General features: G+C 42.4%; 1 protein-coding gene across 2 annotated transcripts in view; it reads right to left on the bottom strand.

Moving 5' to 3' along the window:
• Positions 1-16,408, bottom strand: part of LOC311099782 (noelin-like) — a gene marked incomplete at both ends in the record, with an annotated part of 56,971 nt that overhangs the window by 24,554 nt on the left and 16,009 nt on the right. The window contains 3 exons of one of the 2 annotated variants that reach the window (XM_084140528.1): positions 2,081-2,236; positions 6,614-6,763; positions 11,277-11,426. In XM_084140528.1, the coding sequence (XP_083996654.1) occupies positions 2,081-2,236; positions 6,614-6,763; positions 11,277-11,426 (456 nt within the window). Of the gene's footprint in view, positions 1-2,080; positions 2,237-6,613; positions 6,764-11,276; positions 11,427-16,408 lie in introns of those variants that run through there. The other variant, XM_084140529.1, reaches the window with a different exon arrangement.

A 16,408-nucleotide genomic window follows, 5' to 3' on the forward strand; every position in this document is an offset into this window, starting at 1 on the left:
TACTCTAGCCTTCCCTACTCTGACTCTCTGACAATTCACAACTCTGTAACAACACCCTGTTTGATAGTGTTTGTGGGTGTACAATGTTTGTACCTGTGTATGTGTGTGTCTGAGTGAACAAACCCAGTGTGTGTTCCACCGTATCGGCGAGCTAGCAGAGGCTCCATCCTGATGCAGACGAGCCGTTGCGTTAAACACAAGCTCTCAGTACACCAGAAAACAATTGGGAAAGCTCTTTATTGGTCATCATCGTTTAAAATGCAACATCTTTAAAAGTTACATGCTTTTACATGTCACACACAACAAAGGGTTTGGGATTTTATTATCACTAATGTTTATAAGTACGTTGTAGTCTTTAGTAACCAAATATACATAGACAAAAAACTAAAGTAAAAGAACAATAATAATAATAATAATAATAATAATAATAATAATAATAATAATAGTAATAGTAATAATAATAATAATACTAATAATAATAATAATAATAATAATAATAATAATAATAATAATAATAATAATAACAATATTAATCATTGTAAATAACTCAATTTTTACTTTTGAAAAAGCTTTTGTATGGAAAATGTTGTAACAGTAACATGCAGGAAGTGATCAGTGGTAGGCAGATAGGTAGGTAGGCTGGCTGGTTGGGAAAGGCGATAGGTGGGGTTTCTTAGTTGTAGTACTAATGGTGCTAAAGGTAAATCATAAACTGTTTGATGCTCAGTACTGTGGTAGCCCAGTTCAGGTGGAACATGGGATTGACCTGCCCCTTCTTCTCTCTTTACATGTCCTAAAGTTAGCCCTGCAAGCAAGAACATAACACACTGTTGACATCTAGCTCACTAACCTATCTAACAGACACAAAACAACGCACACAGTAATACACACTGGATTAGAGAGTATGTTAAGCAGGCTTTGATTTTGCATTCATGATATGAAGGTGGGGGACATGCATTGGAAATGTAGACACTCCGAAAGGAATGCAGGAGGTGGAAATAGTTGTTTCGAAATTGTCATCGACACTGCTGTTTATGTGGAGATGTATAATATGTCCAAAGATGTACAAAATGTATCTATTTTTCAGAGTGCCAGGAAAGTAACATCAATGTGCAGGTGTAGCTTATGATTATGTGGTTTAAAAGGGGTAGTTGGTTAGCTATGACTTACAGGTGGATCTACTCTCTCATTGATTAGTCAACTCAATCAATAAAAAAACTATGTGGTGCTTAATTTGCATTGTTGATAATCATTTAACAGGGAGCAGAGGGAGGAGGGAGGGAGGGAAGGAAGGAAGGAAGGAAGGAAGGAAGGAAGGAAGGAAGGAAGGAAGGAAGGAAGGAAGGAAGGAAGGAAGGAAGGAAGGAAGGAAGGAAGGAAGGAAGGAAGGAAGGAAGGAAGGAAGGAGAGCTAAGCAATGAATGAATATCTGGTTGATGATAGTTTTTGCATGTGCCCACTGAATGGTCCAGAATCCCACCAGTACCAGCTCATACACTAGAATTCATTATCGTTACTAGTATTAGTAGTAGTAGTAGTAGTAGTATTTGTTGCAGTGGTAGTTGTTGTAATAACGGTTATTGTTGTGGAGGAAGAAGACTGTTTTTCAGTAAGAGAGAATTCAAAATGTTACTATTCAAAAGTTAATTTTGATACATACTGATGCATTAAATTCTGAGAGCTTTTCCTAGAGAATATAAAAAGCTCTCTAGACGAGGTTGGTAATGGTGAACCATAGAAAAAGGAAATATACAGCACTCCAATGGTTCAATATCAATACTCATTCATTAACCATTGATTAAACATGCATGGATAATAGAGAAGTATTGAAATTGCATTTTTGGGAGTGCACTCCATTGATTATCTGTGAGGATCCAGCACCCTACTATTTTTTCAAATACTTTTTGAGTGAGAATGTCGTTGTTCATCATCTGATGCTGGACCATATCCAGAGTGGGCAGTGGGCACACACATAAACCGATCCATGGTGGATGGAGGTGGTTTTTATCAGATGAGTGGTGGTGGTGATGGTGATGGTGATAGCCCACATAGGTTTAGGTATGCTGGTCTGCTGCTGTACCTTGTATTGCTTGGCAATGTTCTGCTTGTGGCTCTCCTCCACCTGTCTGAACTTGGTCTCCAGACCCCTCAGCTGCACCTCCATTTTCTCCACGTACTGCAGGTCTCTCTGGGTCCGCTGGTCCAGCACCTGGATGGACTGGGTCATGTTCTGGACCTACACAGGGGAGAACAGGGAAGATATGGAGATGGGTATGCCTACACTCAACATGGCCACCGATTCATTCATCACAGAACATCGACTTGAATGGGAATGCCCATTCTAGTCATGATATTTCTATGGTCTGGGCTCAGAGTCTGACTTCTGCAGAACACGTCTTAGCTTCGTGTGAAATCAGTGATTGGTACTAATTGGTGAGACGAGAAAGGGCCTGATCCTCTCTAGTAGGTGATGTTGTTATGTCCAATTGTATTGTACTCTATTTCTATACTTGTCCATAATAATGCAATGCATTATTAGTTGCCTATTGTATGCCACAGACAACTCCACAGACGTGACTGGACAACAAATCACTTAGTCTACGCAAGAGAGATTGTTATGCATCAGTTATACTTATTGGCAGCTTGTTCAATAATATGGACACTCGCCAACTGTTCTAATACACTCTGGGTTATTTTGAGATTAGCCTAACCCTTTGCTAGCCAAACCAGCACAAACCTTGCATCATAAATACCACAAACATTTTATAATTGTTCCCTCTCTAAGCACTGTTCTGCAGGGTTTTCCAAACTCAGTTTTGTCCCCCGGGGGCACGTTTTGGTTTTTGCCCTAGCACTATACAGCTGATTCAAATAATCAAAGCTTGATGATGAGTTGGTTATTTGAATCGGCGGTGTAGTGCTAGGGTAAAAACCAAAACGTGCACCCAGGGGAGCCCCAGGACCGAGTTTGTAAAACCCTGCTGTACTGTATATGCATTGAGCTGGGTTGCATCATCTGTGGTGTTGTTTGGCTAGTGTACAGTGATGTAATAGTGACTCCCATAATGCCTGCTTCCTGCCTGAGGTTTCCAGGGAACTCATTAGTGGCTGACTGGTTCCCGGTTCCCATTCTAGTCTTATGAACAACAGGGTGGATGATGATGGGGCCCGCAGGTAGGTGCGTGCGTGCGTGCGTGCGTGCGTGCGTGCGTGCGTGCGTGCGTGCGTGCGTGCGTGCGTGCGTGCGTGCGTGCGTGCGTGCGTGCGTGCGTGCGTGCGTGCGTGCGTGCGTGCGTGCGTGCGTGCGTGCGTGCGTGCGTGCCAACCATTCTGTATAGCTACACTATAAAATCAAGTGTTTAGGATCTGAACACAACTAAACACTTTTAACACCTAAAGGCATTTAGAATTTCAATGAAAATGCATCACAGTGTTTAGATTCTACATACCAGAACATGTTTATTTGCTCTAACACTTTGTAAACACATGAACACGTTTATTCAGCACAAGGTGTTTAGGTTATAAACACTGGGATGTTGTTTTAACACTGTAGGACAGGGCTCTCCAACCCTGTTCCTGGAGAGCTACCCTCCTGTAGGTTTTCACTCCAACCCAAGTTGTAACTGACCTGATTCATCTTATCAACTAGCTAATTATTAGAATCAGGTGCACTAGATTAGGGTTGGAGCGAAAACCTATAGGACGGTAGCTCTTTAGGAACAGGGTTGGAGAGCCCTGCTGTAGGGTGTAAAGCTATATTTGCATATTTCCCAGCATACCTTTCGAATGAATGTGAGAAATACCCACATACGACTGTGTTTGTTAGTGACAGAGACATACATGGTTGTTGCATTCAAAAACGTATAATCCTGAAGTGACCGCCTAAGTGAAAGTAAAACCTTTATGACCACATTTTATAAGGCAATCAGCTATCCTGGCCATCGGCATCTGAAAATCCTGGCTCACAGGCCTCATAATACCCACAAGTCACAACACACAAGTTTGAGAAGCGATATATAACTGCTATCAAAATCAAACCAGAGGGAGAACATCCAACAATCATAATATTTTATCACCCACAACCTGCACTCAGAATGACTGTTATGGTGAAGGATCCAACAAAGGAGACTACCTAAACCATCTAAACTGGAACAACCATCTCAGCAATGGGTACAATAAATCCAAACCCTTACAGACTGGATTAGTTATTAGTTATTTATCTTTGTATAGTATAAGATCAATTAATCAATCAATTTGTATGAGGAAACATAGATATTAAAACAAACTACTCTAAAAATCTACCTAGAACAAAGCATGCTGGGAAATATGATCATGAAACCCTTCCCACGTCTTTTTCACTCAGAGAGAGTTAACAGAAATGAATTCAACACAGTTGAGTAACAACAACACCATGTGATTGAAAATATTTATTTAATCAAAGGTCTTATTCACTTGTGCTGAAATGTAGGTAAGGTGACAGACATTCCTAACACTGATCTGAATAAAAGGCATGGCAAGTTCCATCAATTTCTAATCACTAAATGCACTCTAAACAGGACGATTGGAAAGTAAACACTAGTTTATAAAATCTGAACACTTAGGAGATATAGGTGTTCTTCTGGTTGGAAGCAGACTGGGAAAAGATGACTATCATGTTTAATCTTGCATTCTAAACGCCTGTGTTTATGAGAACACTTATTGGCAAATCTAAATGCCTAATGTTTAAGTTTTAAACACTGACGTTTAAGTTATAAACGTGTCACATGTTGCATGGTTTTACAGTGTAGCTACACTCAATTTGGGTAAATATTGGACAGAACGCATGTTGGGTTATTTTGACGCAGTCAGTTGAGTCACAAACAACCCAAGTTGGGTTGTTGATGCTAGGTTATTGAGCTATGATCCATCAGGTCAGATAAGAAGACTGGAGGTGTGTCTTAGTAGGGGCGTGGCTTGCAGATTGTTATTTTTGGCCACCCGTGAGAGGAAAAGTCATTCCGGTTTAACTGTTCTGTTGTATTGTCAACAAATGTTAAAGAAAACAATGCTAAATAACCCAATAACTTTTTCTGGGGGAGAGATTTGGGATGAACAAGTTCAAGCAGGATGCTGCAGTAGTGCCTTGTCTGGGTGAGTTGAATAATTACTCTTGAGTCTGTGAGGTAAGACTTGACAGGCCATTGGTTGGTGTTGCTGTGGACATTAAGTAATAATATACTGAACAAAAATGTAATCACAACATGTAAAGTGTTGGTTCCATGTTTCATGAGCTGAAATAAAAGATTAGACATTTTCTATACGCACAAAAAGCATATCTCTCAAATTTTGGGAACAAATTTGTTACATCACTGTTAGTGAGCATTTCTCCTTTGCCAAGATAATCCACCCACCTGACAGGTATGGCATATCAAGAAGCTGATTAAACAGCATGATCATTACACAGCTGCATCTTGTGCTGGGGACAATAAAATGCCACTCTAAAATGTGCAGTTTTGTCACACAACACAATGCCACAGATGTCTGAAGTTTTGAGGGAGCGCGCAATTGGCATGCTGACTGCAGGAATGTCCACCAGAGCTGTTGCCAGATAATTGAATGTTCATCTCTCTACCATAAGCCACCTCCAACGTCGTTTTAGAGAATTTGGCATTACATCCAACCGGCCTCACAACCACGTGTAACCACGCTAGCCCAGGACCTCCACATCCGGCACCTTCACCAGCAGGATCGTCTGAGACCATCCACACGGACAGCTGATGAAACTGTGGGTTTGCACAAGCAAAGAATTTCTGCACAAACTGTAAGAAAGCATCTCAGGGAAGCTCATCTGCGTGATCGTCGTCCTCACAAGGGTGTTGATCTGACTGCAGTTTGGCGTCGTAACCAACTTTAGTGGGCAAATGCTCACCTTCGATGGCCCCTGGAGAAGTGATGAATCCCGGTTTCAACTGTACTAGGCAGATGACAGACAGTGTGTATGCCGTTGTATGGGCGAGCAGTTTGCTGATGTCAACGTTGTGAACAGAGTGCCCCATGGTGGCGGTGGGGTTATGGTATGGGCAGGCATAAGCTACGGACAACGAACACAATTTGAATGCACAGAGAAGCGGTGACGAGATCCTGAGGCACATTGTCATGCCATTCATTTCAGCATGATAATACACAGCCCCATGTCGCAAGGATCTGAACACAATTCCTGGAAGCTGTCCCAGAAATGTCCCAGTTCTTCCATGGCTTGCATTCTCACCAGACATGTCACCCATTGAGCATGTTTGGGTCGCTCTGGATCGAAAGCATGTTCCAGTTCCCGCCAATATCCAGCAACTTCGCAAAGCCATTGAAGAGGAGTGAGACAACATTCCATAGACCACGATCAACATCCTGAACAACTTGTGGTCACACCAGATACTGACTGGTTTTCTGATCCACGTCCCTACCTTTATTTTTTAAGGTATCTGTGACCAACAGAGGCATATCTCTATTCCCAGTCATGTGAAATACATAGATTACGGCCTAATTAATGTATTTCAATTGACTGATTTCCTTATATAAACTTAGTAAAATGTTTGAAATTGTTGCATGTTGCGTTTAAATTTTTGTTCAGTGTAGTTACCTTCTCTAGCAGTTGCCTCAACTGTTTGGTGCGGGCATCTCGTGAACACATGGACTGCTGCGGTGCCACCACGGTGCACACACACCTCCCCTCACTGTCCTGGGCTGAACTGTACACCTGCCACGACTCCTCTGGGTTCGCTGGCAACACCTGGAGGAGAGAGATAGAGAGGGGGAAAAAAACAGAAAAAACAGATGAGACAAGAGAATAACAAAAGCATCCATCCTATAATCCAATTGTCAGGGATTTGTTGAACAAATAACTTATTCTACCCCATCTATCCCCGCCTGCTCTCTGACTGCATAGGCTTAGCTTGGCAGCACATTTCAAACATCCACTCTAGGCTTGTGGTGACGTATCGCACCATTTGGAGTGGTTAAACCCTCACTATTACATGTTTATTTTCTCTCCACAATGAGCGCTTACATAATGTCTGTCTGTGGGAGGCATGCAAACACAGGATTACGCACGGGGACATATGGCAATGACGAGAATCGTTGAACTCCTCCAACCTCCCAGCCCGCTCCATCCAATCATCAAATGGCAACAGAGGGGAACAGCAGCCAATCGAACTGGTCAAGATGTCGGAATACTCATGTATGTGTACATTATCAAAGTTATTGGTGTCCAACTATTTAACAATACGAGTATGAGGTGTGAGATTGTCAAGATTAAACAATGAACATAGTCCAATCAGTTTGCATTGAGACTGGGCTAAACTGGGTATGCAGTGAGGTCATTAATGAATACTGAATGTGGTGCTGATGCTGGTCTCACAACCAATGAACCACAATCTGATAGGGATCTGACAACAGTGTTGATTGACATATCTCTGTCCACACTCAAAAAAATGCTGGGTTAAAAACAATCCAGTGCTGGGTAAATAGTGGACAGAACACACGTTGGGTTATTTTTGACCCATCCATTTGATTGACTTAGTTGGGTTATTGAGCTATGATCCACCAGGTCAGAGCCGAAGACTAGAGGCATGGCTTAGTCAGGGCATGGCTTACAGATAGTAATTTTTTTGAGTAAATGTCATTCCAGTTGATCTGTTCTGTTGTATAGTCACCACATGTTAAGGTTGAGCATGGACACTTTTGTAGGTAGCTTAATTAGGCTTACACACACAAAAAAAAGAGCCAACTATTAACCCTCATTAAAAAAAAAAACACACCATTCCACTATTTTAACCCTTTCCAATCCTGCACCAGGCCGAGTGCCTGGGATGACAGAACACTATCAAATCAACACTCCCTGTAACTCTTCTGCAGTAAAATCTCGTAACGCCAAGTACTTCTCTGCAGCTGCCACCACATGTATTTTCCGTGACTCACATTCCATTTTTGCGGTACAGTTGATAACAATGGCTATCGGGTAAAGACTCTGTATCAAAACTCAGCAGGACAGACAGTCTCTTCTCTGTTTCACCACGCTCTCCACTGGGTCTGCGTCGCACCAAATGGCGGGCATCACATACACCTGGATCTTCCATTTCAGTTGATCCTCCTCAACACTTAACACCATCACTCCCTTCGATGGCACCCTGCTCCAGAGCGAAAAACAAGTCACAGTTCTTGTCCCAAGGTGCGTGGTTGTGAGCGCCCGTGTCCTCTGGACGGAAGAAATGCAAGAAATCATCACAAGTCCAATTCAAGTTACTTTCACTGACTCTTCTTCTTCTTCTTCGTTGGGATTGGGTTGGCGGGTCGCATCCAACTTTTAGGTGCATACACTGCCACCTACTGTACTGGAGTTTGAGGCCAGTCACGGCCTACCTACATTAACTTCCGGTAATACAAAATTGGGAAAAAGGAAAAAGAAAATTACCCTGCCAACTATTAGCCCTCACTAAAAAAAACACCACCCCATTCTACCATTTAACCCTATCTAATCCTACTCCAGGCCAAAGGTCTGGGAGGAAATAACTACCACTCAACACCCCCTGCAAATCTTCTGCAGTAAAACCTCACAATCCCAAGTACTTCTCTGCAGCTGCCACCACAACCTCTATTTTCTGTTACTCACGCTCCATTTCGCAGTACAGTTGACAACCACGGTGCTAGAAACCGACCTTACTGAAGCACATATTATTCACATCCCTCTCTATTGGTCTCTGCATACTCACAGAAATCCTCTCAGGATCCCTCACCATGTACCCATCTTCCTCTACCATTCTCTTCACTGTTTCAGCATATAACACTTTCTGTACTACTCTGACCCTGGCAACCTCAACCTGCCTTTGGCTCACCGGACATCTCCGATCTCCAGCCCCATAGATACCGCCACATCTAACACACAACTTTCTCCACCGATACTACACATTCCTTCGTCTCATGCCCTCCTGCACACTTGTCACATGTAGGAATCTCCCTCCTACACACTTCTGCAACATAGCCATGAGCTTGGATCCTAATACACCACAGTATTTACAGAACAAAAGCTCTCACAGGATAACTAACACATCCTAACTTGAACTTGTCATGGAAAGACTTACATCAAAACTCAGCAGGACAGACAACAGCTTCGCCGATTCTCCACCGAGTCTTTCACTGACTCAACCCTAATAAGTATTTGACAATACAACAGAACTGATTAACCGGAATGACATTCACTCTCACGGTTGGCCAAAGATAACTACCGGAAAGCCACGGCACTACTAAGCCACGCCTCTAGTCTTCTGATCTGACCGGGTGGATCATAGCTCAATAACCCAGCATCAACAACCCAACTTAAAGAAAACAATTGGTTGTTTGTGACCCAACTGGCTAGGTCAAAATAACCCAATATGTGTTCCGTCCAATATTTACCCAAATTGGGTTGTTTTTAACACAGCACTTTTTAGAATGCAGATAGCTTAGAAATTAGTAATCACAAAGCCTGTCAGCCAAAGACTCCTGCTCCATCTGTACATGTATCTACAGGCATGAACATAGGAAATAGCCAATACATATCTGCATTGTTCATCTGAAACCGTTGCACTTCCATTCCATTCAGTCTCTATACCTGAGCCATTACATATCTGCAGGATTAATCTGAAATCATAGCACTTTCATTACTACTGTACATAAAAGCCAACAGCGTCCTGATCCTGAATCCACACACTCATTCCACAATCCATAGTTCGACTGTACATCATGACCAGGGTGCAAGAGAAGCCTATTCCAATAGTGAATATTAATCTGAGTAAAATGTCAGGTGGCTGCTGAGAGTGAATGGATAGTGCTTGGATGCAGTTTCAGTTATCCCTACATACATCCCTACCTTATAGCCCTAAAGGGAACCAAAGAGATCACCAACAATTGACTTAAAATGTGGTAAATTAATTTGAATGTTTAAAGCCAACTGGCAACCTTTCCATATTCCCTTCACAGAGGCATTGACTGAATATAGTGAAAAGGTAGATGCTCAACTACACACAAGACAATAAAGGTTCTAAATAATACCAGATAGGGGTTATTTGGCTTGTAACCATAGCGGAACCCTTTTTGGTGCTATATAGAACCCTTTTTTGAAGGTTCAATAAAGAACCATGCTAATAAGGTTCTAAATGGAACATGTATGGTGATATAAAGAACCATTCTCAACATGAAAGGTCATTTGTAAATCCTTTCGGAAAACAATACAGGGTTTTTTATTCTGGTCAGCCAAATTATATTGTTATTGTTAAATTATACTCTAATATGTCGCCCCTACATTACAGTGCAGCCTTTATATTAGACTAGATAATATATATATATATATATATATATATATATATATATATATATATATATATATATATATATATATATATATATTAAGACATTATTGAAATTGTTTATGTTTTAATCAAATAGCTTTTTGCCAAAAATGTAAACCATGAAGGAGTGCGTTTTATGAATAGTTTCTTACTCAACCTCATTGCGTAAAATCACATTGAAAAATCATTCTATAGGTTTCACAAAATATTTCACAAAGTGTTAGCTATTTATGTTTAATAATAATTACATTTTCTTCGATTAACCAAAAGGTCAGATAGTGCTTGACAAAGATACAACGAGAAGAAGCCCTGTACCCCAAGTAATAACAGGACCCAATGATTTATCTGGTGCGCTTTTCATTCGATGTTTAGAGAATCAGAGACCCCACTGAGGGTGCCTGAATGCCGGGGACAAATATGAACACAGCTGTCTTCACTTTAAAGGTCTGGCTGCGAAATGTCCTTTTCAATTAATTTTCACCTTGCAGCGTTTTATCAATGACAGCATCCAAGTCCATTAACGCTCTCAGTTTCCACCGCGCTCCCTTGTTCTCCTACACCTCTCAGCGCGCTCCCCCGCCCCACCTCGAAAATACAGTAACCTACAACTAGGCTATCTCTCTCTCCATCTCCCTCGAGTGATATCAAGCTGAGAGATGCGATATCAATCATGCCTCTGAAATTCCATTTGCTTTAAGATCTGAAAGCCAGCCAAGCGCTGGAAATATAGACAGCACAACATAAAAAAATACTAGTGACCCTGTCAATCCCAAAAAAAAAAAAGAGCTTTAAGAGAAGCTCTTTTATATGTTTAATAATTAATGAACCAATGAGAGCGAATAAAATGAAAAATAATAGTTGAGAAAATAATATGCAGCCAAAATGAAGCCGCGAGAAGCGAAAAGTTGTGGTGACACTTACTCCGGTACTCCTGTCCGGGTAGCCTGCCCTCTCCGCGGTGATCTTGGTGGTGTTGAGCCCCACCAGCGAGGGCAGCGTCTGCGACATCCAGTTAGTGATCATCGCCATGGTGCTCAGCACTACACCGATCTTCAACAACGGTACCGACATCTCTTCACTCCGCGTTTAACCCAAACTAGCTTCATTCTATTTCAGCACAATCCGGCGAGAAACGAGCAAGGCAATCCATGTTGCCTGGTGAAGCCATAGCCTGCTGGTGTAACACCCGTAACCCCGTTTCGGACGGTCGTTTCTTGGACATCACTTGTGAATGGCGGAAGGGTTCGGAGCTGGAAAAAGCTCGGAGGAGCAGGTTTGGATCAGGTCAATGAGAATAAAGCCAATCGGACAGACCCGATTGTCGGGAGAAAGTGAGATTGAGGAGTGGGTTAGAGATGGATAAATCTGGATGGATAGGCCTATCTCTTTCAATTCAATTCAAAGGGCTTTCTCTCTGTGTGCTGTCCCGCGCTCTGGTGGCGTTCCCGTTCTCCCTTCCTCTTTCGTTCACGCCCTCAGTCCGCCTCCTGCCTCGTGCGCTCCGTGAATATAAGTGCGAGTGACTACATACAGGCTGTTCCAAAAGGAGAAGGAGGGAGGACGTGCCTTCGGATCTATACACACAAAAAAATGGATGTAAATACTGCCAGATAGGGGATATTTGGCATGTAATCATAGCGGAACCCCTTTTGGTGCTATACAGAGCAATTTTTTGAAGGTTCTAAATGGAACCTGTACGGTGCTATAAAGAAACCTTTCCCAAGGTTCCAAAAGAAACATTAAAATGTTTTCTATAATGCACCAAAAACGGGTTACGCTATGGCTACAACCATTGTTGGGGCTATATAGCACCCTTTATTATGGATCTTTATATAACTTTATGGAGAACGGTTCCATAAATAATCTTTCTCAATCTGAAAGATTCTTTCTAGATCATTTTGAAGAACCACCGTTTTTTATTTTGTATATTCTTGTCAGCCATATCATACTGCTAAAATTCCTTAGGTGTTATTATTGTGTTAATTGACAAGGTGAATGAAGTGAACTCACTCTGGAACAGCTACGGAAACTTGATACCCACGGCTTGATCAGGCAACCGTTCTCAATTAACACAAAACACCGTTACTGGCCATATTTACTGGCCATAGTCATATATAATGCCATAACACAACACATTAGATAAATTGGAATGACACTCTCACTCACGGTTGCACAAAAAGAGCTGGTCGCAAACCTTGCCCCAAAATATTCTTATGAGCCGCTCCCCTACGTTTTAATGATCACTAAAAGAGCAAATAACCCTTTTGTGAACTGTAAAGAACCATTGAAGAGCTCGAAGGGTTATTTAAATAATTATGTTTCCACATAGAACCATCACCTTTCCCAAAGTACCCTTGAGGAACCCACATTTCTTAGTGTGTATAGCAACGCAATCAACGCGCAAAGGTATTGATGTCAGCCAGGTTCGAGACTCTCTTCCCCGTCCCACCGGAGGCCCGTGACTGCTTGGCTGGTATTATCTCGGATTGCGCTCCGTTATTGTCCTCAGTCGCGCCCACGGAGGAGATAGGGGAAAGAGCAGTTCCCGATAAGGTTGCCCCACTTGTCTGGTCGCAAGATGCTGAGCGCTTCTATTGCCAAGTTTAAAAAAACTAGGAACTCGGAAAAATATGAGGTCAAATCATGAAGTCAGTGATCTTCAAGTCGGAAAGTCGGAGCTCTAGAAAGAGGCCCGAGTTCCCGAGTTGGAACTACGAGTTGGATGACCATTCAAATAGATTTTATCCAGTCGGAGATCGTTTTTTTTCATGAGTTCCCAGTTGTTTTGAACGCACTGAAGTCGGAAGTTGGAGATTCCCAAATTCCGAGTTGTTATGAACGTGGCAATTATCCCGGGCCGCGGCAGGTGAAATTTCTCACTCCCACACCCCACACGGACCCCGAGATGTTAAGGTACCGAGAATTAATCAACTTGACCTTAATTAAATGAACAACCTCATGCAATTAAAGTTCATTATGATTTGATTCAAACACTCCCCCAGTTCAGAAGTTGATCAGAGGTTGTGGTGGGCATATTAAGGTGAGATAGGCAAATAAGGGTCGTACATATGCGTAATAGGGCACACAATAAGGATAACAAGCATATATCATCCAATAATGCAAAAAAGTGCATTAAAACACATAAACGATTTTAACACAAACCCAGGCTTTATTCAAAAGTCCCCAAAGCGAGCCCCTATCATCATCAACACTGCGTTTACAGTATCATCTAAAACTGATGATGTGGAAGACTCTGGCACCATCTTGTAGCTGCTTTCGGTGTTGCTGGTACATCAAACTGTCTTAAAGGGACAGTAGTCCTAAGGCAATACTGTTCTTCATTAAATAGCAGTGAAATATCACATAAATGTCACAACCCAATTTAGATGTGTTGTGTGAATGACTTACCCAACAGTTGGCGACTAATTTCGTGCTGGAATGTGTGCCTAAAATTGTCACCAAAAATGATTTCTGAAGGTGTTACAGGCAAAAGAACAAGCACAGCAGGGATAGGTAACCCTGTTCCTGGAGTGCCGCAGGTACTGCAGGATTTTGTTCCAACTAGGCACCACACCTGGCCAACTGAGCTAATTGATCAGTTCAGTGATTGCCTAAATTCAACACACCTGGTCTTCCAGGTCGGTTAAATCAAAAACATGAAGTGCCTGCAGCACAACAGGACCAGGGTTGCCTACCTCTGAGATACAGGTTCGGGTGGATTGATTCTTTCTTTCTCACTCACTCACTCACTCACTCACTCACTCACTCACTCACTCACTCACTCACTCACTCACTCACTCACTCACTCATTATTTGAATCAGCCGTGTAGTGGTAGGGCAAAAACAAGAATTTGGGAAACCCTGCTATAGGCCATATAGGCTCCCAAACCAAATCTCACTTCTCAGCTGATTTAGGATCAGTTTTGCCTTCAAGCGCACAATGAATAAGATTACAGGGGGGGGGCTGATCCTAGATGAGCACTCCTACTCTGAGAAGCGAGATTTGGTTTGGGAGCCCCCCACCTCGCGGGTAAAGCATTTTAGTGGTCCACCTCTTGATGCCGAAGAGAACAAATGATGTTTTAAAGTTAATTTCCTGCAATTCTACACATTTTGCCATTGGGCGTAGAGAAAATGTTGCAGTTTTAAAGCACATTTTCTGCAATTCTACACATTTTGCCACAGGGTGGAGAGAAAATCTTTCCGTTTTAAAACACATTTCATGCAATTCTACTCATTGTGCCATGCGGTGGAGATACATTTTTGCAGTTTTAAAACTAATTTCATGCAACTCTAGTCATTTTACCATGACTTATGCCCTTGTTCATATGATACCTGAGTGAGAGTGACTAACAAAATCAATGGGGGCCACCTGAAGGTCAGGGCCCCTAGGCACATGCCCTGCGTGCCTGGTCAGTAATATGGACATGATTACTATAAGGTGTAGATAGATGCCTATCAATGTAAAAAATAAAAAAAAGTTTGCTGACATGGGTTAATTGAGTGACTGACATTACAAGAGAAAAACTGCTGATGCACTACCAATTTCGATTAGCTGCCGGGGCCCTAAGCAACCGCTTATGTTACTTATGCCCAGGGCCGGCCCTGCATACAGGCCCTGAACCACAGCCATTGCCACAGCAGAAGGATGGCACACCAGTACTCTAGACCCCATACTTTTATCATATCCCCTCTCTCCCATCACCTTGTGACTATTTTGAATCCTCACTTTAATAATTCCCACAATTTGACTCAACAAATAATAGAATTAGACAGCGTTTTGGTTCATGTGACCGGAGTGGTGTCACACTTTTTCCCATCCCTAGCAAACACAGCTGATTAAACTAATTGCATTCTAAACTGAAGATCATGATTAGTTTATTATTGGATTCAGGTGTGCTAGCTGGGGATGGGGCAAAAGAGCATCACAATACTTGGGTAGTGCTCTACCTATAGGCTTAGCTGTAAGATAGAAGATATTACATCACGACCCAAAATATCCACAGTGTTATATGGGCTATTTATGTCCTCTCAGTAATGCAGTATGCTGATATAAATAAAAGACTCAAGTCTCCCATTCTCTCTCACCCTCAGTCTCTCTTTCCTCCTTCCCTTTTCCTCTCTCCCCCCTCCTACTATGCATCTGTCCCTTTGTCCCCCCTCTCTCTGTGACCTTTGTCAGTGTACAGTACACAGCAGTTGTGACTCTACAGGACAGTGTGAGGTATCAGAGGGGGTCAACTCACCTCTGTGTGTGCCCTCTCCTACCCTGCCCATCCCAGCCCTGACCTCCCCTCCTCTCTCCTGCCCTGCCCTGTCCTTCCCTTCCCAGCTCAGCTCTGCTCACCCAATCCCATCCCATCTCATCTCTGCCAGCCAGTTAGCATAGCAGTACTAAGCATTAATACTCTGCCTTAACACTCTCTGGGTCGGTTTCCCCCACACAAATTCAACCTAGTCCTTGAGCATGGTTTTTAGTCCATGACTAGGCTTAATCTGTGAAGGGGAAACCGTCCCTCTGACCATCCCCTGGACAGATCAGCTAATACGGGATAAACCACTGGAACAGATCAGTCAGTGGAGGACTGGCTCAGGCGTGTCACGCTAGGCTGGCTTGGCTGACCGTGTCACAGAGAGTGACAGAGAGGAAATTAAGGGGTCAGAGGTCATATTTAATAAAAGGAACATTACAGAAATTATCATGCAAACTGGCAGAAAACCCTGAGGTTCACACATCACCAATTACGTCTCTCATTGAGTCAGACTGGGATATGTAATTTAAAACTGCTATATTCTCCCATGTTATATGATTACTATGACCATATGGCATGCATAACTACTGCTGCTGCTGCTACTACTACATACACAACTGTGAAAGTACAGTATGACATATGATCGTCAATTATCTCTCCCATTGAGTCAGATGGAGATGTGCCAATTAAAATGGACAACTTCTCCTATGTTTGTATGATTACTGTAAAAGGACAATGGTTTTTTTTCAGAGCTTCTATGTGTACAACTGAAAAAGTACAGTATAACATATGTACACTAGT

This window comes from Coregonus lavaretus, assembly GCF_964263955.1.
Source record: "Coregonus lavaretus genome assembly, chromosome: 24".
Taxonomy (NCBI): domain Eukaryota; kingdom Metazoa; phylum Chordata; class Actinopteri; order Salmoniformes; family Salmonidae; genus Coregonus; species Coregonus lavaretus.